Source organism: Thermobia domestica, chromosome 6 (assembly GCF_964235325.1).
Source record: "Thermobia domestica chromosome 6, izTheDome1.hap1.1, whole genome shotgun sequence".
In the NCBI taxonomy this organism is placed as follows: domain Eukaryota; kingdom Metazoa; phylum Arthropoda; class Insecta; order Zygentoma; family Lepismatidae; genus Thermobia; species Thermobia domestica.
This window is the reverse complement of record NC_137459.1, coordinates 41,301,709-41,326,814: the sequence shown is the minus strand read 5'-3', so window position 1 is coordinate 41,326,814 and position 25,106 is coordinate 41,301,709. Positions and strand designations below refer to the sequence as shown.

Sequence of the window (25,106 nt, the reverse complement as noted above, 5' to 3'; positions counted from 1 at the left end):
TGATTTCAATTGCTGCTTAAAGACAGTAGCGAAAGCACAGTTTCATCAAGGGAATTGCAAACTCCCAAGTTCATATCGTTTCAGTATTTTAATATACATATCTTATTATGATAACCGTTATTGTTTTGATAAAACCTGATTCAAAGGAAGGTTAAAACCTAGAAACTCCCTTTTGCGTACGCCACCGTTTAAAGAAACCGTTTTAAGCTAAATTTCGGGCGCCTACGAACAACAAAGCGTTATTCTTAATCTCAAAGTAAAGCGAAAATCCTATATAATGGCATGCCCTGCAGGGCCTCCTTCAGCCGCTATAGGGAATCAAAATTTCAGTATATGGCGACGTCGATGTCGGTCAAAGGGTAAATTCGGATGCTTAGTTTCTTAGGAAGATGGAGAAGATAAAATTGACAGAAGGAGTAGCAAACGAAGGTATTTTAAAAGCAGGTAGGAGAGAAGAGGATGCTTTTAGTCAGCATCCTTCGTAGGAAGGTCAATTGGATCAGACACATCTTGCGAAGAGATTGTCTTCATACCGCCATAGGAAGAAATATGGAAGGAAAGCTAGAAATAGGAAGAGCAACACAACTGATTGATGGTTTTAAAAAGTAGAAGAAAATATTGGGAATTAGAAGAGGAAGTTGAAGATCGAGAAACGTTAAAGAAACATTTCCAGGCCCAAATAAAATAAAATAAAAAGTTACAGATACTGCCAACTTTCTCCTAACAGTTACAAACATACTATTTTAATATCTTGTAACATTTGGTTATATTAATTCGATTTTCACTTATGTTTTCCAAAACTAGAAACCAAGGATAGAAATGTACAGAGTAATCAAATTTTCGTCGTATAGATAGTTAGAATTCCATAATATCCACCATTTTGATTAGTTCAAAAGCACATAAATTAAAAATATAACAACACAAATACATAAACAGTGCATTGAAAGCAATAAATTATTAGGACCATCTGCAGAATAACACAGTTGAAAACAAATAAATATGGAATATGACATTGACAAGAAATAATAATATATTACCTGGGAAGGTAGCATCTCAGGGAGAAAGCTTTCGTAATGGAACTGGACGTTACACATGGAATATTGAGATTTTCTTCTTTCTGACAACCGTTCGCAAGAGCTACTACCCTTTTGTGTATAAGTTGACGCTTTACATGGTATCTTTCTCCCATTACTGTATTCTAATTTCTGAGTTGTGCCTTAGAAATGTCACTTTATTTTTAGCTTGCGATTCACAACTTAAAAAGATAATGATGGGCTTAGCTTCTAAGAAGCAACTGTATTTTCTGGAAGATGAGACAAAATGAAGCTTAAGACTTAACCGGTCGTTACGTTTAACTCTGCGACATAGAAAAATACACATTTTATACCCTCATGTTGCACGGGAAGCATTATTATTATTATTATTATTATTATTATTATTATTATTATTATTATTATTATTATTATTATTATTATTATTATTAGTTAAAATTAACTGGATGAATTTGTGGACAGAAGTCAAACACGTGGCTATACGAGGAAAATATTTTGGCATGATATCTAGGAACAAACACCTAAACTATTTTGACTGATTCAAAAAAAAAAAAATCACTGTGAAAGAACCAGCTGAACGTCTACTAGAATGATACAAAAAGTGCATCACTACGCTGCAGAGTTAAAACTAAAATATCTCATATTCATGAAACCATCGCACAATAAATATTAAATATTCACCAATATTATTAGGTTTATCGAAAAAAGAAGGCCAAAAGTAAAACATATGAGAGTCGATAGATTACATTGACTTCTACAAAATGAAATGCGTAATGTAAATCTTCATGCGTACTTTTCGAGGAAATCTACAAAAACAAGCTTATTTTATGTAAACCTAAAATATATGTTGTACGATAATCACATCGCCTATTCAGATGAATCTGAACCTGAAATATACTCTAAGGAAATATATTTATTATGACACTAGCAAGATGACATTATATAATATGGTTAATTACATATAGCCCATATACTGGGTGTTTCAAAGCAACATCAACAACGTTTGGGAGATGATTCCTGACACCAACATAAGACAAAAATATAGACCAACTTGGGTGCAGAAATCCGTCATTTCGAGTTATAGGCTGCCGAATACATGAAAAAAATGAACTTTAAAGGTCCATAGCACCAATACTATGGGACCTATCGTAGTCGGGGCAAGACTTCACTTAGGAACTAAAATATGTCCTATCCAAATATACATGTTCCAGAATCCTGCGGCACTTCCGCAACAATTTTTATAGAAGCAGATGGTGAGTACTTTAAATTATATCATGTAGCCAAACTCTTAAAAATTGTTGCGTGAGTATCTTAGTGGTGATTGCTTAAGTACTACTGAGAACTACCCTTTTGGATGACACATCTTTTGCAGGTGCAGTTAGATAAAGAAACTGATGTTGAACTTGATTGGTGAACGTGATGCAAACCGTTGGATATCAGTATATGAACCAGAATATGACTGGACTTCCCTGCTTAAAAATATACTTATAAATAGCTCAATGTTCTTAATTTCGCAGTAACCTTGCAATCTTGTCCCTTCAGGAACCGAAAACTACGAGTTTAAAATAATAATGAAGAAATAGAAAAATGGATGTTAATAGCTTATTTTAAGAGATAAAGTTCAAAAAATGTTACTAGTGACCCCAAAATTTCCTGGGCCAAATAATCGGTTGTACTATATGTATGAAGACAATCGAAATGACATAAGAACATGTAACTTACAACGTAGAAAGACTAAATATTCAAGATCCAAGTATAGATGGATTTCCTACCTATGTGGATATAAAGAATACTTGCGTGTTATACACATCACGATCAAAAAAATACCATCAAACCTTCAATGAACAATATTTGAGGAGTAGGGGCATAACTTATGGTAAAAGACATTTCCTTTTAATTGTAATTAATATTTCTAGGACTTATTCCCTGACCTTCTCTAGTCTGGGTGGCGAAACTGACAATGGCGATGAACTATAAGTCAGTTACATTGGAACTTCAATTGAAACAAAAATCGACCCGTATTGTGAACCGCACAATAATACATAACCATTAACAAGAGAATAACACTATATATATAAAGTATACAGGTATTAGAATATATGGAATAGTTATAATGGATAAATGACAAAGAGAACTTTAGGGTGATTTTGGATAATTTTTAGGAAGTTTAGCTCTACGTTCGGCCGAAAAATTAAACAAGATTTTGAACGTTTACGAGAACCCATACCTTCACCATTGTGTGTGTATGTAGAATAGCGCTGTTTTTTTTAGTATAGTCGATTTAAGTACGACCCGGCATAATACTTTATACATTTACTGACTTATTTCTTCACAGTACAGGAGAGATGATGTATACGTAACTTAACATGGTTATCTTCTTTGAGCTTCATCACTTCTTGTTGTCTTTAGTTTCTTCTCTCGTTTTGTAGTTGCTTCAGTCAACCACAATTAACTTGTCAATCTTAATGACTTTCTTCAGGCCAGGAGACCAAATGAAAGATCATTTAAACATACAGGATGGCCCAAAAGTGTGTATACACCCCGGCATTGATCAAATATAATATTCTAGCTTATAGGTTTATTTGCTTCGGCTGTTTCGAGCATTAGATATAAGTAAAAAGACACTAAGAACAAATAACAAAGGAACTAAGTCTAACTGACATACAACAATAAGAAATAATATAAAAAGCAATGAGTTAGTCAGTATGGGACTGTATACCTACTTTTGGGCCACCCTGTAGTGATGGCTGAATTTTGTAAGTACACTTCAGCTGGAGCACGATTAATGATACTACAGATTGAACAATTCAGTAAATCCTGGAAAACCTTTAACACTTGGCTGCATTTAGAGTGTTTCGCATTACATTCGAGTCGTATAATCCGATTAAGCTCTTTATGACCTCTCTCCGTAATGCCATTCGCATTAGGGGAGTAGCTAGCAGTAAGTGTAGACCTAATTCCATGTCTCTTAAAATAATTTTGCCGTGAATGTGATAGGAATTGTGAACTTTAATCAGATCGCTCTGGGACACGGAAAAATATGAAAATATGTTTTTCCAACACAGTAATAATCAACATCGACCAGTCTTCAATGGAAGAAAGCACACATATTTTGACTAAATGTCGATAATAGATGATACGTACTGATAATCTCGACTGGAAGGGAGCTTACGCACAAGTGCTATATCCAATCTCTCATGTAGTACACTCGTTTCAATATAAACTTCCTTAGCGATAATTTGACGGACTTCGTTTCAGCACTGGGAACAAAATCGCGTATGTACTGTTTAATACTTAAATTATTTTTATTTCATTAGAAGATAGAACGGCATAATGCAACATGTCCTTACTCTGAAGTGTCTATGAGAATGAATGATGTCAATGATCTTAATTACCAACTTCTGCAGTACGACTAAAAGCCATTGATGAGTTTTCGGATTATTAAAATACAATACACTTTGATGAAGAATAGCACGAATGGAAAAAGTCTCAAGAGAAAATCTTAGCTTGATGCACGACTCAGCTGTTTGTTGTTCTTGACTATTTCGTCTACATTGAAGACTGACCTATCACGAATGGATAGAAAATGCACATAATGAACTTCGGAAGTTTTTCAGGATGCCTACTGAGTGTATCGGCTACAAAATTGAGCCCGACTTCAATCTCTTTCGAAGAAATGGTAACCCGAAGAACACTAGGTTTGTCAGTAGTAATGATGGCAAGATTCCCTGAATTATCTCGCGAGCGAATCTCCTTCTTTTCCCGTCAACCACACTTAAAAGTAATCTAAGAAAGGACATCCCATAATGAGTTCAGTACGAAGATATTACAAAAAAAAAAAAAAAAAAAAAAAGGAATATCGAAGATATGATTTGAAATATTCAAACTGAAGATCTGGACACCACAGATTCTCTTTTTCAGCAAACACTCCAAATGTTAAACCAGAGTAGGAACATAATTTAGCGAAATGAAATCTGTGCTTCGGTTGTCTCCAAATTTCCCAATTCATTAGGCATGACTCGCAACCCCTGTTGATGGTACGGGAAAGATTTAAACCACCAATAGTGCTTTTTACTAGAGGGGGGCGGAGAGAAATAATTTTCGCTCCGTATTTTATTTACCTCCTCTACAACGAAGTTCACATTAAACAACAAGGAAGGACCAGACTGGTATTGTCTATGATTATTATCGATGAAGTTAGACGAATGCCGTCGTGCAAGACTTAGTAATAGTCTCCAACATGTCGTCATTGGTAACGGAGCTTGGCTTCGTTCAGCAGAGCGATTTCATTATTATTTTCATGTGCAGGATTAAAACCTCTTCCATTATTTCAAAAATTGTTTCCACTTTTACCTCGTCCATTTCCTCTTCGACAAAATATTCTATTATCTTGATAAGACATTATAATTATTACCGTTGAGTCTAGCATTGTTAGAGTCACACTTAGTATTATTGGGCAACTACTATTGTTTTTATTGGCAGCGGGATAATTCAAAAAGTCCATTTGACTACAACTATATATTCGTTGTATTTTTCCTTTTATGACCTTTGCCTACGTAACAAAAACTTTCTTAAGCGGAAGTTTAACTTTAATGATAGCAAATCTTGTAAACTCGATAAAGCAGCTGTTTTACTCATCATTTTGTGAACACTTGAACATGGCTGTATTGCTAACAAGCGAGCAACATACGAGGCAAGAATCCAATAATTAATTTTATAATTCCAAATTGATTGAGCACATCAGTTATGCAGTAATAAGGTTCAACAACGTACCATATGAAGTCTAACAGTGTTTCAAACTTTATTTTGTCGAATCTCAATGCTTGAAGAGTTTTTCTCTGTGCTTCCACTTGTGGAGAGCAATATTACTTTTTAAATAGGCGTACGAAATCCTAATATGATCTAATTTCGTATGAAACTGATCTAAACCATCATTATCTGATTTTAACATTGATTTTTCTACAATCTGTAACTTCTCTGCGTCTGTGAAAACATACATGTCTATGCATATTTCAAAATTACGTAAAAACTGACGAGGCGCTTCAGATTCGGTATCATGTTCCTACTTCACTCATAAATTCTTTATGATTCACCTGTAATACTTCATTTTTTGTTAAATTACTCTGAATGTTTCCTTCATTTCCCTCAATTTGCGTAGACTATACGTTTCAGTAACTTACTCCCTGTGTGTTTGATCCTTTACATTCTTAACCTTAACATTTAATCACGTAACGTAAGTAGAAATGTTCTCTAGACTGGACCGAAAGTCATCAGTTCTACCATTGAGTTCATTAATTTTAGAGGAAATCTTGTGAATAATAAGAGAAAATTTTGTATTTCTTAACAAATATTAGCAATTTTGCTATTTGTCTCATTATTAGCAGCAGAAATTCTGTCACTTGCCTCCTTATTAGTCCGAGCAATTTCACACATTTGACTAAGAAGCCTATTTTCAATTTTTTACTGGTCTGAGTCAGTGGCGTCATATACGGGGGGCAGGAGGGGGCAATTCCCCCCCAAAAAAAGTTTGAGAAATACATATACTTTAATCAATTGTCTATTAACATACTAGTACAAAACATGAATGTCTTATGTCTGTGGTACTCTTGTCCTCCCCCCCCCCTTTCCAAGCGAAGTCTGAAATGACGCCCCTGGTGTGAGTACTTGTGGCATTAGTTTCTTCAAGTTTAGCAAACAATCGTTCAAACATTAAAGCCTTGTCCTATGTAGCAACTGGAGACGACGCGACTACAAGAATGAGTTCACTCGCCTCGTCTCGATTCTCTCCATTACTTTGGACCGTTTTGTTTACTTCACATTTTCCACAAATCCAGTGGAACCTGTCTGAGCTTACTGTTTCATAAACACTAGGCGTGTCACGCATATCTATACAGTCAAAGTGAAGCCATCTAAAACAACGCTTACACGTAACAGCTTTATCTTTTCCTGGACAGGTTTGTCCATCGTCGTGGAGAAGCTGTTTATAACAAGCGTACCCTCCTTCGCGAGTGTCAAGACTACCAGTACTCACGTCAGAATTACGTTCCAACGTAGTTATCTCTACTGTTAATTTATCAAATTTCATTAATACTGACTTTAATAAGCTTAAGTTGAACTAATTCATAAATTTCCACCTTTAGATAATACTTCCGACAGCAACAAAACAACTCACTCTCGCACTTTTCTCATGCCACCACATGTACTCCATATGCCATAACAACAAAACAAATAAACCTTAATTCCTAAAGCGTGCTCATACAAAAGGCGTATTCTGTATTTGGGTCGCCAATCTGTAAGGGTTACCTGCGCTTTATACCTTGGCCCAAGATGTTTCACAGAGAGCTACCCTTAGCCAGTAGAGAAAAGAGAAACAATATTGTTTTAAAGTTTACGTAGTTGCGCGATATGAGATTACAGTAGCTGGTACATACTCTAATGTATAAACGACGAAGAAAAGTAAGAACAGGAAGAAAATTCCTTAAGGAGATTAACTATACAGCTACTTACCACAAGTTCTTATCTTAAGTACGGGACAACTAGTTTATTTGGCTCTGCGCTTATTCCTTAATCTATAAGCTACCATGTATTATAGAGAACGAACCAGATTAATGGAACCGAACATGTTAAATTGTCGTACTATTTATTTGCTTTGTGGTAACGAGCTAGGCTTCTCCTCTTCCCTTTTTATTAGTACATATTGACTTCATATTTATAGTACATACTATGACGTACCCCCAAAGGAAAAATCCAAGGGGAGTGGTATCAGGGGAGCGCGGTGGCCATCGTGGCCAATCCATCTCCCAGGGAAATATCTGTCTAAAAGTCTCTCACAATCGGATCTCGGGACATGCAATTCGCGTGAAGCACGACGGACCGATTTCTAAGAGCTGCGCTTAAATGCCGCTTGCACGTTGTCTATCACTTCTTGAGCCACACCTGGCCGTCCACTCCACGGCAAGTCCATTACGCTACCTGTCTCTAAAAGCTTTGCAGCCCATCTAATTATGGATTGTTTTGATGGGGGATCTCGTCCATACTTCTGGCGGAATTGTCGCTGCACAGTTACTGATGATTTATCAGACTCAGCTTGCCACCATACATATTGGACCTTCTCCTGTACTGTCCTCATTGTCGCCCACAACATAAACTGCAAATATACAAAAAAAAAAAAAAAAGTCAACCATTAATTTCATTACAATGATTAGAATAATAAGAATACTACTCAATTATGGCAACTTAATAAAGCTCGGAGACTCGTAAAACACGTTGCAAAAAAAACCTCATGTCTTTATCTGCTATAGTTTACGAACTATGTTTCATTCTACTAGTTCCAGGATATATATCAGGTATTGTAAAGACTAAGGAGCACTCTTTTACAAGTCAAAATAAAGGCAAATGTGTATATAATTGTATACCTTTCGGATCAGTGTTGCCAGATTGGGCGATTTTTTAAAGTGCCCTCACTACCAAAATTTCAAATTGGGCGACACGCTACTTTTGGGCTACTTTTAATTATCTGCAGGCTATATCTCTTAAGAATACGCTGCTTTCTTGTTTTCACAAATGAAATCACAAATTATTGGTTTTGTATAATACAATAAAAGTTGTGTTTGCTGAATATTGTATTAATAACGAACAATAGTTTTAGAAAAACTAACATGTTTGATACTGGTTTAATTCTTGTTTTAGTACTTTTTAATCGCCAGATCTGACAACACTATACTTTTGTTGAATTTATGCTGTTGCAGTATCACTGACCATGTTGATGTCTCAGGAATGCCTATGCCTAATAATTGTACGGAGCTATGATAACTCGCGCTCACTTAACCTGACTCGAACATCATTTGGAACTCGCACATACCCAACCTCACTCTCACATTGTCACTTGTAAATTGCGCTCACTCAACCTGACTCTCACATCATTTGGAACTCACACATACCCAACCTCTCTCTCACATTGTCACTTGTAAATTGCGCTCACTCAACCTGACTCTCACATCATTTGGAACTCACACATACCCAACCTCTCTCTCACATTGTCACTTGTAAATTGCGCTCACTCAACCTCACTCTCACATTGTCACTTGTAAATTGCGCTCACTCAACCTGACTCTCACATCATTTGGAACTCGCACATACCCAACCTCACTCTCACATTATTTGGAACTCGCGTTCATCCAACGTCACATTAACATCATCATTTGGATCTCGCATTCTTTCAACGTCACCCTTATCATCATCATTTAGATCTCGTGAACTCCGACCTCATGAGTTTGGACATCTTTGGCTGTGTCAGCCTCGTTGACAAAACAAGCACATTTGGTTTCATTTTGCAAGCCCCTTATACAAAACAACTAAGCAAAATTCCTCTAATATTGGCGTATTTATAAAGGAGAATGTAACTACTAGACGGTGCCATATGCATTGTTTTTTCATATTCTAACTTACGTTTTTGTAGTGCGCTTTTCTGTACTTTCTTTTCAGACAGCCAATTTAAATCATTCGTTCCAAACTTATTGTCTTATAAGACATGGTCTTTTGCTGACGATTGCATGGTGGTAAGCCTGTTTCTAACCTACTTCTTGTACTCACAATTCATCTTTTTTAAAAGTAACTATCATTTAGTCTGAATACATATTTTTCTCTCTCTCTCTCTCTGGCATATAATTGTTAACATTAGTACTAATAAAATGTTCTTTCCGCTCTGCAGAGATGGGACATCATTAGAAGACATTGTACGCTCTTTGGAACAGAGCTGGGACTCCATCATGGAACAGTTAGGCACTCTTCAATCTGAAGTCGACCAGTTGAAGCAGAATTTCGGTCAGAATGGCAGTGAAGCACATCTAGAGGGAAATACACGGGGAATAGAAAATACAGCTAAAGAGGATAAAGTCAAGAAAATCACTATCTATGCTGATCCGAGGTACCCACCTTACTCATTGCTAGTTATTATGCGACTTTTACGCGAAACGTACTGCGTTTCAGGGGAGCATTCTCATCGTGGTAACAATAATTCTGGAAATAAATTAGAGAACTTGATGCAGGCATTTAATCTTTCGGATAATGCTAAAAAGGTTTTGGTTTGGAACGAGTTTGAAATAATATTTGTGTGGACTAAAGGTGAGAAAGATCCGTCGTTAGTTGTATCCCCTGCAGGCCATGTGAAAATCAGTGGAGAAGTCAATATTGTAAGGTACTTCTGTCGTCTGTTGGAAGTGAAATTTAAATCCGTTTTACCCTATGAATCAAACGGAGCTTTGTATAGCGGAATGATTGATCAATGGCTGGACATGATTCATGGATTGTTGATCCACGGCGGCAACAAAGAGAAATCAAGTGTTATTCAGGTTCTAAGTTCTACTTTGAGGCGTCAAGGAGATTGGATTCTGGGAAATGCCATATCTGTAGTAGATATTTGTATGTGGTCTGTCTTGAAGCAAAATCCATCTGTTAATATTGCACCGTTAGTTGTAAAGCAGTGGTTTGATAGATGCTCAAAACACCATTGGTTTGATCATATAGATCAGAATAGTAATTGCTGATGAATTAAGAAATTTCTTTAACTAATTAGTTTCAAATTGCGGAAAGCCTGAGGTGAAACAAGCAAAAAAGAAAAAAAAATGTTAGGGCAGAATATTTCTTCTTTGCTCTCCATAAACTTTCTTCTATTTTTTTTTTTCAAGTATGTAATTGTTTGAAATTGAACTTTTTTTTTTTTTATTTATCTTCTCTAGAATTCAGTTTTCTTACAGGCAAGTAAATATCTAAATTATTGTATTATATCAAGTTCGTTCATAATACAACCCTATACCGTTATATATTTCTCTAAATTTATCTTACAAAATAAGTGACAGTGTAAGGTGCGATACTCTGTTATGGTAAACATTATTTATTTTCTAAAATATTAAGGTGCCTTGTATAACCAACAATGTTGTGCGCTCCTTAGTGACATTACACATATTTTGCGTGCGCGTTTGTGAGTGTGTGTTGTGTGAGTGCAAAATTTTCAGTGGTACATATTATAAAGTGCCAAAGAAAGTATTAACCAATGAGAGATCACGTTAAGTATTCCTTGCTTGTATGGTAGTTATTAATTGTGCTTTGTTTATCACACAACGTAGTGGTCTCTTCGCAGTTAACACTTAAGGCACAATAACGATATTGGAATTTGCCTTTCCGTATGCACAGTGGTGGCTCCATAATTGAGGACAGTAAACTGCGATCACTTGGTTCATCCAGGAGCACCTTGTTAAATCTCCAGAAGATGAATCGTTTGAACATCCACCAGTTTATTCAGAGGATCTTCTTCCAAAAATTGTCTTTGAACTTCTAGCAGGTGAATCAGAGTCGCTTTTCCAGGAATGTTTTTTGAACATTCAACAGATGAAACACGAACATCTTTACAAAAATAGTTATTCATGGTCTACAACATCTTTCCAAGACCTTTGTAGAACGCCCAACAGACAAATCAGGTGCTTCTTTTCTGGAATCGTTCTTGAGTATACAGCAGATATATCAGAGGGTTTCTTGTTTAGGAGTCGCCTTTGAATTTAGAAATGTACAAAACCGATGAATGAGAGTCGCTATTTGAGAATCATTTTTGAACGTCCAGCATGTGTCTGTGGTAACTTTAAGGTATTATTGCGGTATTACTTTCTCTAACTTTTTCGGTTTTGTTATTCTTTACCACAGTAATGTTTCAAATTGGGCCAAACTCTTTTGGGAAAGTTATTTAACCCTGAAAACTTTCTCGCCAATGGCATCCTTTTCTGTCGATACCAAAATACCACAGCCGCAGAAATATCCATTATCGAAGTATCGGCAGACTTAACTAGTTGGACAAAAAAGAAATAATGGCCATATTTGGTAATACACCATAGAAAAAGAAGAAAAAATAATGGATTGCCTTAGTTTGTGAATTTAAGATCTTGCTGTAAAAAAGATTTTGGATGTGGAATACAGTTTTTCAGGAATAAAAGTATATTTCATTGTTCTGGTATTATGCTGCACATGATAAATATGTCATTAGTTAAGGGCACAAAATCAGACACTACCATTTTTTTTTTTTTTTTTTTTTGAAAAGTTCGCTATGTGTTGTCTAATAGAACACCCGATTCTGTCTCGTGGAGAATATATGGGATCGACAAGATAATGCAGAGCCCATAAATAGTAGCAACACATTGATATTTGTTGGGCGATAGGTACTTTTTAAGATTTAAGGATAGAATTTGAATTTGAAACATTTATATATCGGTTCTAAATTCTTTCGCCGTGTCCTTTGCTCATTAATGATATCAGACAAGTCTATTCTGTCAATGTATTTCCTTTAGGGGAGAAAATGGCCAGTGAATTATGATAAACCTCAGTTCGCATTATTTTTATTTATTTACTTTTGCATGTTAAAAATGACCAAATCTTTATATCACTATTCAAGTCGCAGAATGATGCATTGTTTGGTTAAAGTATACTTATGAAACATTCAAAGAAATAGAACAACATTTGGGTAGAAAGAGGGAGTGCAATGTCAGTTAAATAGGCTGCAAAAGATCCTGGAGCTGCCACTGCGTATATACATGGAAAAACATCTGAATACACTAATTAAGTTTTTATTGTTAAGACGAAACAAGAAAGGCAAATTTATTGGGGATATTTATACAGAACGTTATTGAACTATACCGACAAACTGTAAGAGGTGATTCCTTACATCAAAATAAAGGGAAAAAAATCATATAGACATGTGAAGAAGGCGGCCCATAAAGGAAGTCGTACGTACGCAATACAAAAATGCATATTTCATCAATGTTCAATGGGTGTGCAGGGTATTCCCCATAAAATACTGGGTGGCGCAGATAAAAGTAGCCCGTGTAAGAATAAAGGAATTGCAGCGAAATTACAGAAACGAAGAGCTGAAACGGACGTATCATTTATTTACAATGAAAAATAGAGGAAAGAATACAGTGAGAAATACATTTATAGAAGATGTTGAAAGTGACCCCAGCGACACAAGCTCTGCATGTGTAAGCATACTCAGATACACCCGGCGTAAAGTTCGGACATCGATGGCGGCAACTTCATGGGTGATGTCTTTCAGTTTCTGTATTGTGTGTGGATTAGGACCTTGGTCACAGGAAGAAATCACATGATGTTAGATCAGGCGAACGTGGTGACCACACACCTTTGCTGACAGTTCTCTTCTCAGAGAAGACATCATAGACTCGTTCCAGGGATACCTTAGAAGTGTAGCATGTTGGCCCATCTTCCTGTAAGAAGCAGTATTATATTTCATATTCAGTGAGTTGAACACAAAATGGATCAAAAAATTTCTTATATGCAACCGTATTGAGGGTAATGTCAGTGATGCGCGTTCCTGTTACACTGCACCAATCGCCGATTTTTTCATCATGGAGTGGTTGCTGACAAATAGTGTTAGGGTTCTCAGTTGCCCAGTACCTCGTGTTCTGTGAATTCACGTGACCGGAGAGATTAAACCATGCTTCATCACTCATAATGTAATGGAAAAGGTCTACATCCTTGATGTTATTCAAAAGCCACTTGTCGTATGTTATATGTTATCGATTGTTGAAGGAATAACAATCGATAATTGCATGAACAGTCCATTGTTGTAGCTGTTTACTCAATTTCAGAAGTCGAAATATTGCATTCACATTCAAAGAGAAAGCGGACTACTTTTAACTGCGCCATCCTGTATAATACCTAGATATGTTCTCAACAGAATTTTCAGATATGCTCTGATTTCAAAGTGGAGTCCAGTGTAGGCAAAAGGTAAAACTTTATCAACATTGGACACGGAATGCTTAGGCGGGAAGTCGGAATTGTTAGGGAGGGCCAGCTCCACGGTTTCTTGTGTTCGGAATAATGCTTGTTGATATGTATTTTGTCACGGTATACATATTTCAGTTTTCTCACCTATGAGCATAAAACAAGAGCAGCTACTCCACGGTTTCTCGAAAACGAAATTTAGCTTTTTCACGATTTTGGACAGCTTTAGCTCTGAAACTATGTACTTTTCCCCACAGATCCATATGAAATTTTTCTCTTATTTTGATGTGAGGAATCGCCTCTTGTAATTTGTCGGTATAGTTTATTAGCGTACTTTTTAAATCAAAAATTTCGTGTACCTTTTATTTGGAAGAATTAAATTAATTAAAATTTGTTATGGTTACCTTCTGTTTGGGTTGTCGATTGTTGGTGTTTGCTTGTTTTTTATATGTCTGTGCTTTACAAAGTTTTTTGGTAATATATAAAAAATGTGTGACATGTAAATGGAACACCATAAGGTATACAGTCAACAAAAATCAGTGACTGTCTGTGGTAAATGGTGTGTGATGTCAACAGAACAGTATACCAGTCAAGTTTTATTTTTGAGATGTAGGAATATACCTTTCATATATAGAATATTCATTGTACATAGTTGAAATCAGGTGACCTGTATTTTTTTTCCTTGTTTATAACCTTTATATTTATTATTTGTTTTGTTTTGAAGTTAAAACGAACAACGACCAAATAGTTGATATTGATAATCCTAGATTAGATATATAGGACCTTATGCAGAGTCTTTCTGACGCGTGATTAGTACCATACTAAAGAGTTCGACTAACATTTGTTTCCTGCAGTAGTCAAATCTTTAGTATGATGCTAATCATACGTCAAAACGACTCTGCATAAGGCGGATGGTGTTTTTTTTTTTCAGTCAGGTAATTGTTTTTTAGTACTTAATTATGCATAGTGTGAATACGAATCCAGGCTAAGATAATAACTGGTAGTACGTAAAAATTGAGCAAAGTGAACAGAAAATTGCATAATTTATAAATGATTGCCCATAAATCCACGCTTGCTCGAAATTGAAATTGCTTCTATCCACAATTATATGTACATGCAATTATAGTTCCTCTTTGCTTTCGGAGACAGTTTATAAATTCAGAAATTCTGACTACACTAATCGATATAGTGTGCAATACCCTTATTTTTCTAGAGTAATATCTTGGTACAGATAATAAAATGTCAGCTACTAAAGTAGAATCTTAAAGTGAAATGTAATTGATATTCTCAATTTGCTCAATTTGTTTTATGCTGTATAGCAGTTCTAATACATAAGTTTCTCATGTTTGTATACAATACCTAAAATTTAAAAACAAAAAAGTTCTTACATGGCATTCCAAAACAAATTGCTGTGAATTGTTGGAAAGTTTCATGTAGTGTGGCCAATACTCTTAAGTTTCAGCGTGACATAATTATCACTACAGTTCATGAGACTCAGTATGTTGTATGCAAACTGAAGATGGGACTTCAACATGCATAAAATAATAATAAACGTCAAAAGACTGTCGACATTCTTGTCTAATTAATTAAGTGTTAACATTGCAATCAGATTAATAGAACAAATTACCTTAAATCTATCCCGAATTGAATGTCACAAAATATTAAGAGGCCCCATCACGGCAAAATTAAAATACCGCTAATTTTACAGTAATTACGTGATGTCTTCAAATAGATAAAAGGCAATCGAAAAGTGGAACAAGAGCTCGCTAGACAGTATTATTTTACATGAGATGCCGTTATCAACACTCAATTATCTGCTTTCGATTTCCAGCCATTTAGAAAATCGGCATTTATTTTCGTGTTTCTAAATAGCTGCAAATCAAGAAAGCTACTAGGTGACTCGTGATAACGGTACCTCATGCAAAATAATATTGTCTAGCGTGCTCTTGTTCCACATTTCAATTATCCTTTATCAATTTGAAGATATCACATAATTACTTAGGTACTTAAAATTAGCGGTATTTTGATTTCGGGGCCGCGTTGGCTCAGCGGTAGAGCGTTCACCTCTGGTGCTTGGGTTCCCGGGTTCGATCCCAGCCCCCGCCAAGTGAACTTTGTGGTGGAAAAACACCGTGTGCGTGGGTTTCCTCGGGGTTCTCCCGTTTCCTCCCACTTTCTTCATTCCACCATTTCATTCATTACTCATCATCACCGTCTCCTTTAGCCTAACCGGCATAACCGTGGGACGTAAAACTCAGAGATTTCATTTCATTTTAATTTAATTTCGCAGTGATTAGGCCTCTTAATTGACCTTCGTAACTCAAGACATTTCATTTTGTTCACAGTCAGTTTATTGTGATATTATGTTAGTGATTATGTTTCTCATAAAGACAAAACATTATGTTGCCCCTTTTTTTTATCAGAAGTTGTAGTCATAAAAAATCATGAATGTATTTAATTGTTTTTAAAATTCAGTTTGCTTTCTTTTTATCTGACAACTTAGAAACTAAAAATGCCCTTTTCATTATATACACAAACAGAGAGAGGCTGTTTACAATAGCTTTTGCTTACAACTTGAAAGCTAAATATAGATACGTAAGAAAGAGCCTGTCCGGGAGGAGATGGCTGAAATTTTGCTTCTATGTAGATTCTATATTCAAAAAGCAAATTGTCCTAAAATGGATGGAACATACTTCATATTATTTAAAAAAAAAAAAAAAAAAAAAAAAAAAAAAAAAAAAAAAAAATGGAAACATTAACATTGTCAACGGAAAATTAATGAAAAACAAATAATTCCTCCACCTATCTCAAAAACCGAAAGAGGCAGATGGCTGAAATTCAGCTTAAATATAGAAAAGACCCTGTAGATTCTATATTTCTAAAGAAAATTGCCCTAAAATAGATGGAACATAGTTAAAAAGGCACGAGACGTTAACATTAATGCCAGTGGAAAATGAAAGAAAAACAATAATCCCCCCACTTATCTGAAAATCCAAAAGAGGAAGATAGCAGAAATTCAGCTTAAATATAGAACACCATGTAGATTATACATTCAAAATGGAAATTGTCCTAAAATGGGTGGAACATAGTAAAAAATAAATCACGAAACATGAATATTAAAGTAAATGGAAAATCAATTTTAAAAAAATGAAGTCGTCGACATACTATCTCGAAAACTATAATAAGGAGATGGCTAATTGAAAGCTTATTGCAAAGACATAAAGAGTTTAAAAACTATATATACCACATAAGGTAAATATGAATAAAACATTGTCAAAAGTCAAGTTGTTTGAGTAAAATCAATAATAATGACAAAGTATATGCATCTTCTTTCAATTACTCATTGCGCCCCACGCGGAGGTTACGTGTTTGCAATATCACATCTGGATTTGGAATTTCCAGACTCAAATTAGCACGCAACGTGACTTCTGACCTGATCACGTGACACAGTCTGGTCCTTATGACAAACCGGATAGACTCTTTACATTGCACTGGTCTTTACTCTTCATTTTTCTGCTGAGCTCCCTCATGGCTATGTGGATAGTGTACGCGCTTTCGGCGTAGGAGATCCAGATTCGATTTCCGGCGGGTACGGATCCCACAATAAGCTGTAGGTCCACGTCTCATATAGCCTCGCTGCTGAACGGGACGCTACTCCAATCAAAGTAATTGATTATTATGCTATTTCAAAATGCATAAAAATGTCATGTTTTCATCTTAGTTATATCAAAGCAAAATTGACACTATTCTCTGCTATATAACTTAGTAAATGATATCCATGATTATTCATACACTCTAGTGAAAACACAAGTACATAAAAGAATGATTGCCTTGTTCTTTACTGTACTGTTAGTGGTGATGAATCGATCTTTTATTCCAGTTCATGTAAACAATTTGATCATTTTATTCACTCATATGAATCATGGAAATTGACAGAAAAATCGAAAGTCATGAGAATATCCTTTGGAAACACGCCGTTGCGGATTCAATTAGAACAAAGAGAGCTTCAAGAGGTCGGCAGTTCAAATATCTAGGAAGTCTTTTAGCGAGAGAGACTTACTTCATCAAAGATATAAGGTCAAAGAATGAAACCTTTCAATTTTTCGTCCCATAGTTCTGCCACGTAGGCTAAAGGAGACGGTGATGAATGAAATGGTGGAATGAAAAATATGGGAGAAAACCGGAGAACCCCAAGGAAACTCACGCATACGGTGTTTGTCCACCACAAACCTCACTTGGCACAAGCTGGAATCGAACCAGGGATCTCATGCACCAGAAGTGAACTGTCTACCTTTGAGTCACCACGGCTCCATAGAGATGAGGTCAAGAATTACCGGCCAAAGAGGTATTCAACAATAAAAGATCATTTCTAATTAGTAGGCTTAACATTGCACTAAGAAGCTGGTCAAGGGCTATATGTGAAGTATTGCATTGTATGGTTCGGAGACTTAAACCTTAGAGACGTTAGGCAAGAAATATTTAGAGAGCTTGGAAATGTGATGATGTAGAAGATAAAACTTGCCGAAGACCGTAACAAACGAAGATGTTTTTATCACGGGTAGGAGAGAAGACGATGACCAGCATCCTTGGTAGGAAGACCAATTAGTTGGACACCGCTCGCGAGGAGATTGTATTCTTCATAACGCAATGGAAGGAAAGATGAAAGCGAAGAGTAGGAAGAAGAACACAACTGATCGATGATTTGAAAACAAAAAAAAAAAAAAAAAAAAAAGAGTAAAAAGAGGAAGCTGAAGATCGAGGAACGTGGAGGAAAAAGTTGCACATCGGAATGTAGGAAAGAAAGAAAAGAAACCTCATTAGTCCCGGGACCTGCCGACAAGCAGATAATAATAATAATAATAATAATAATAATAATAATAATAATAATAATAATAATAATAATAATAATAATAATAATAATGAATCCTTTGAAGTGCAACTTGCCTTCCCATACCACATGGTGCTACAGTGATGCTTTGGGCCCCGATTCTATCCGTCTCCATTCCTCCCTGTTTATTGTTGTCTTCTTCCAGTTTACTACCTGCATTGGCTTTAGGTGGTCTTGCACTTAGTCCATCCACCTTTTCTTTGGTCTTCCTCTTTTCTTTTTAAAATATACTCTTCCTTGCATCATTCTCTTTGGTATTCTTCCTTCATTCTTGTATCATATATAATGACTGGCGTAATTAGCCTCCTGTATATCTGCATTTTAGTTCTATTTGTTATGCTTCTGTTTTTTAATATCTTTTGTTAGCATAATACGCTATATCTCCTGCTTGCACTATTGTCTTCTGTTGTTTCGGACGTGTTGCTTTTATTATCTAACAACTACCGAAATCAGTTTACTTCCTTGAATGTATTCACTCAAATTTTAATTTTCTGTTTCTTATTTGCTTCTTTTGTTGTTATGTGTATATATACGAGCTGTGTTCAAAAAAATATCGAACTTTTGGTTGGCAAAAATACATTGATTGATTTGAAAATCCGAATCACTAATCCACTTCAAAGTAGTCTCCTTGGTAATGCATGCAGTTCTCCCAGCGCTTCCGCCTTTGTTGGAAACACTTCTGGAACGCAGTTTTTTGAATGGTGAGTAACCATGCCGTCGCATTCCGCATGATGTATTCTCTTAATTTAAAATCGTGTCCCTTTTATTGGCATTTTCAGCTTGGTAAATAACGAAAAGTCACACGGAACCATGTTGGGTGGTAGGGAGCCTGACAACACACAGGTATAATGTTTGGCGCGAAAGCGTGAATCAAATTCCGCGGAGCGGACACTCTTCTCTTGCCCAAATTCTTGTTCAGAGTTGAATGCACCTATCCGATTGAATGGTCTCCGCTTGGGTATCGCCAAGCTTTTGGCAAAATTTGATGCAATATCGCTGCTCAAGTTTTTCTGTCATTTTACAAACAGCTAAAAATCGACGGCCGCTCACTACACGTTTTCACTCGTTAGTCGATTGCCACCAACTGACGCTTTTTGCGGGCAGGAAAAAATTCACGACTGCGCATGAGTGTCCCCTATACATCTATATTGAAGCAAGTCTCCCGCGCTTCATTGGTTTACGCGGAAAAAAAAAAATGCAACATGTATTTTGTTTTATCTGTGTTTGTGTACAAATCTAACAAGTTGTCTCCGTCTATTTTTAGAAACGTGCTTTTTTAATTCATTGTCTGTTCTAGCTGTTATTTTCAAGTCGTTAGCATATGCAAATACTTGGCATAATATCGTAAATATGATTCCTCGTTTATTTATATCTTTTACTGTTCTATGGAGAGCTATATTAAATAATATTGTAGATAAAGCATCGCCTTATTTAGCATTGCAGTTTCACCTGAATTCTTGTCTTGTTTGATTTTCTATCTTCACTTTTGAGTTGCTACTGCTCTTGTTTAAAGCACAATCCTTTTTGTACTAATCGCATCGATTATGTAGTGTGAGGTAGTAGAGTTCATTGTATGCTTTGCCGTTACTTTGAATTTTGTGTCTTTCCCGCTCCAAAGTTTCAAATGAAAACTTCGCTGAAATGTACTGTTGCAGTTTCCAAGTTATATTACCGACTTGAATTAATGAAGATTAAAAAAGATGATATAGAACTTAGAACACTTTCGATTTTTTTTTTTTTTTCATTGTAAATTTAAATGGCCCTCAGTGTAAGATAGTCGTTTTTTGATTTCATACAGTTTATTCGCAGGAGTAGACGGGTACAACAATTGTTCCGTGGTAGTACAGTGCTTTTCACTTGTTTTGATGCATTTTCTCCTGATCTCTGTCTCGTTTTTCCCACCCTTGTATTTTACGTATTCTTTCATCTTTATCTATCTGCACGTATAAACACCATGCAGGATTTCATAAGATGTTAAAACTAAATAATTCGCTGTCGTTCAACGTAATGGTTCTTATTAACTATAACAACCACTAATCTTAATGTGTGTCCTGGGAATCCTAATTTACAAGTGAGTGAAATATTTCAAATTGTAAATACATTATGTACGTAAGTGCTTCCAAGATTGATTTATAAATGTATAATTGGTATCATTGATCTGAAAATGCAATTGATAGTACCAGGAAAACTACCTGGTTTTAATTTGTGATACAATCCTAATATGATTAAAATTATCTGTAAACTAAGAGAGAAAACAGTGGAAACTAACTCAAAAGTAGAATGTGACCATAGATCAAACGGACAATGCCTGTTTAACTTGAGAGTCCTTAATTCGGGATGAAATCCAGAACATTTACCTAGGGCACATGTGCTAGTAACTAGAATATTCGTAGAATGCATTATGGTATCGATGACAATATTTTAGACAAATTTGTTGATATATTTTTTCGTTACATTGAAAATTATCAGAGCAAACTACCAAATGATGCAACAGTGATTTATTCGACATGGTAACTAAGAAGTCACAGACCAGACCTATCCAGACTACTTTTATTCAGATAATCCAAGCTTCTTGTATTCCTTCATATAAAGTAAATCAAATGCAAGGGAATGTCATAAGTTATCTGAACTTCGCCACAACTCTCTTTATGTTGTTCGCACTGCCTTCTACTTTCACTTATTATAATGTTATACCACTGCAGTAATGTTATAAGAATATGATCTTAATTTGCCCATTTTTGTTTTTTCTGTTGCGAAAAGAACATAGCCACTCCATTGGCAGTGTGCACCAAGGAAGAACAGAGGGAAATAATCATGCGAAAAAAATATGTCTTCAACATTAGGTCTGGCCATTTGATGTGAAATGCTGCCTTCAGATTGTTGGCCAGCAACTCACTGTATCTTGCACTGTTAACTTTACGTAGTGTTCCAATATAGGCTGAGTCCCGAAACAGGGTCAGCATCACCTTTTCAGCGTAAGTTTGAGTCTTTCATTAGTTATAATATATGTTTTCACTCCTTATTTTCCTTGGATTCTGGTTTACAATAAGAGGCCCGCATTTCATCTCCTTTGAGTATTCTGATCAAACATATGTCTTGATTATTGTAGCGGTCGAGTAAGTGCTAGCGTTTGACACACGTTCTACTTTTTCGCGTGTCACACTTGTTCGGCCACTTTTAAACTTTTCTCAATATTTGTACATATCTACGCGGTAGAGTACTATCTCCGTATTATGTTGCATGTCTCCGATGAATTTCAGTTTCTGACAAATTTTCAGACCAGAAAAATCGTGACATTGTCCGGTGTTCTTCCGTAGTGCGCAATGGCCTTGCTCTCTGCAATACAAGAAAGAAAAATGGAGCAATTACTATCAAATTCTCATAGCATTACCACAACAGTATAGCATACAAGAGCAGAAGATGGTACGCATAATCTAATAAGAGTTATGGTGAAAGTGTGAGTAATGCTTGACTTTTCCTCGTATGTGATATTTGTTATAAATAGCATCCTGTTTTATATATATAGTGCCAGGTATTTAATGACAAAGTTTGACAAAATTTGCTGTTTAAAATTGAAGAAAAATTAGTGCAGTATTCTCTGCTGACAAGAAGCAAGTAGCACGTAATTGTACACGTTTTTTTTTTTTTTTTTTTTCATTTATTTCGTGTTTCTCTTCATTCTCTAGCTTTCGTTTATTGTGAAATCGCATGACATTTTTTATTCCCACTGCGCTCCATGTTGCGAAAGCAATGCTATCTATTTTACTCATTCAATTTGAGTGATTCTTAACTCATGCATATCGATTATGGTAAGTGATTCACTGTAAGAATCGATTAACTTCCGGACAATTCATGATTTACTTGATTCTCGTAGTGATTCGATCATTATAATTGAATTGTTCAAAACGGTACACTACTATCTACTATATATTTAGAAAGAAGTATTTAGGTATCGGTAGGTATTTATTTCTGATTCATCAGGGGATCACTTTTGTTATAATCTTCCTGCTGTATTAAAATGTATACAGCATTCTGTATATAGTACTTATATTTAAACGTCTTGTTGTTGCTTATTGCATGGTACATAAAATGCATTGGAGCTTTAGAAGGAAGTGTACCTTTCTCCCTATCAGACAATTAATATAATACATAAATACGCATAAATCACGAATTTTGCTGTTCTATGAGTACTGAGGAAATGATACACTTGCGTACCTTTTACATTTTGAGATTAGAGAATATTATGAACTTTGTTATTCTTTGATGCCTAGTCATGTTCTTAATCCAGTTTTCGATACTACATTGGAAAGTAATGTTATTCCTTTCAATTGTATTTTGTTAATGCAAAATATCAGACATCTGGTTACAGATTATGTATGACATATGTTAATTAAAGACTGAGTTAAACGAATGCAAGTTGTGTATAATTTATGTTCCTGTGATTTTGAGTACTCGATAAAAATGTGTGCGGAAAAAATAAAACGGAATTGCGTGGTGGCAGATACAGTGGATGCAATGATACAATGTAAGTTCGAAAACAGTGCCTCATTCTTAAGTAAGTGTTGTCGAAATACTGACTGAATTGATCCAATAATTCGATTACTATAAATATGTTAAGAAATTAGGGAACATTATTGTGTTTGAGTTGGTATTTTATGGGAACATAACTCTCCGCTTGTTTTGGAAGTAAACAACAACAACAAAATTTCCACTCCTCTTCAAACCCTGCCGCTTGTTCCAAGTAAGTCATTACACAGCTTGAGTTGCTTCGTGTTAATTAAAATTTTAAGATAAATTTATATCTATATAACAAAACCGACCTTTCATTTTGTTTGGATTTCGTTTCTCTCACAAGTACAGCCGTAAATAGTATTTTCTAAAACTTAGATTGTAAATACGTGGAACACCTACATGTGATAAAGATTGTAAAATACGGACAAAACTAGAAGTCATAATGGAAAGATGGAAGAACTACTTTCAAAAACTGCTAGAAATCGATTACCAACAAGAAGAGGAAGAAGAGAAAGTAGACTCACAAGAAATCAAAGACATAAAGGTTCAAATTATTATAAAAGAAGAACTAACAAGGAAAATTAAAACGGAAAGAGCAGCAGGACATGATGGAACAACTCCAAAAATGGTAGAAATATATGGGACAGAAAGCGGAAGACACACTCCTACAGATTGTGCAGAAGGCATAGCAAGAGAAAAAGATAAAGATTGGAAAATAGCCATTTTTATTCCAATCGTTAAGAAAGGTGATAACAAGGAATTATAAAAACCATAGAGGAATATTGCTGTTGAATATTGCAGGAAAATTATACTCATGAATATTGGAAACTAGACTAAGACAAGAAAGTAACCTAGAACAATATCAGAGTGGATTTTGATCAGGAAGAGGAGTGCAAGGCCATATTTTTACTTTAAGGCAAATCATGGTAAAGAAGGTAGAATACGATCAAGATTTATATGTGTGATTTATAGATCTGGAAAAGACTTTTGACAAAGTTCCATGGAAATAATTATGGAAAATCATTAACAGAAAGAAGGTTAACAGAGTGCTAACAAAAGCGATTCAAAGCTTTTATAAGGAGTGCAAATGTTATTTAAGAACAGGTGACAATAGATCCAAAGAATTTAGACCTCAGCAGTACACAAGTTGAAAAGTGCGGAAGTAGATAGCTATTTTGCATAACTTCGCTTCACGGCCTATTAAGTTCTTCCGCGATGGAATCCATGGCCTCCCAGAACGTTGACAGAAGGTCGTCGATGATGCTGGGGACTACTTTTCATCTTCTAGGTACGTCTTAGATGACATATCGATGTTCGAAGGTGGTGGTTGAAAAAGCGACAGAACTTCCTTGGTTATATTTATATTTAGGGTGTTTCAAAACAACACCGACAACGTTCGGGAGGTGATTTCTGACACCAAGATAAGACAAAAAGTATAGACCAACCTGGGTGCACAAATACTTCCTTTCGGACTTATAGGCTGCCGAAAACATGAAAAAATGAACTTTAAAGGTCCGTAGCTCCAAAACTATGGGACTGGGTTTCTTCCAGTATTTTCCTTAGTCTTACCAGGCAAATGCCGGGTTAGTATCTACTAGACAGGCTCTGGACAATACCTTCCCAAATCCTTTCCATTGTTGTTGTTAGATATCCGGTATAAAATGGCCTCTGACCTGTATCTGGGGATTGTTAAATAAATGAAATAAAATACACACACACCCTGGAAAAATAGACAAAGACGAAGCCAAAAAGAACGTTCTCCCTCTTAAAGTCTTTCCTAAAAGAAATGAAAGTTGTAAACTAAAAAGAAAAAAATGGTATCTTTTCCACATTTTTAATTTAAATTTGCATTTTTACTTTTTTTTCTTAAA

At 35.5% G+C, this 25,106-nt stretch overlaps 1 protein-coding gene across 2 annotated transcripts in view; it reads left to right on the top strand.

Moving 5' to 3' along the window:
• The window catches only part of LOC145687960 (phenylalanine--tRNA ligase alpha subunit-like), a 74,609-nt gene extending 51,475 nt beyond the window's left edge, over positions 1 to 23,134 (top strand). For both annotated transcript variants that reach the window (XM_081761567.1, XM_081761566.1), the window contains exon 10: positions 9,763 to 23,134. In XM_081761567.1, the coding sequence (XP_081617693.1) occupies positions 9,763 to 10,597 (835 nt within the window). In that variant the 3' untranslated portion in view covers positions 10,598 to 23,134. The remainder of the gene's footprint in view (positions 1 to 9,762) is intronic.
• Positions 23,135 to 25,106: the final 1,972 nt, after the last annotated feature.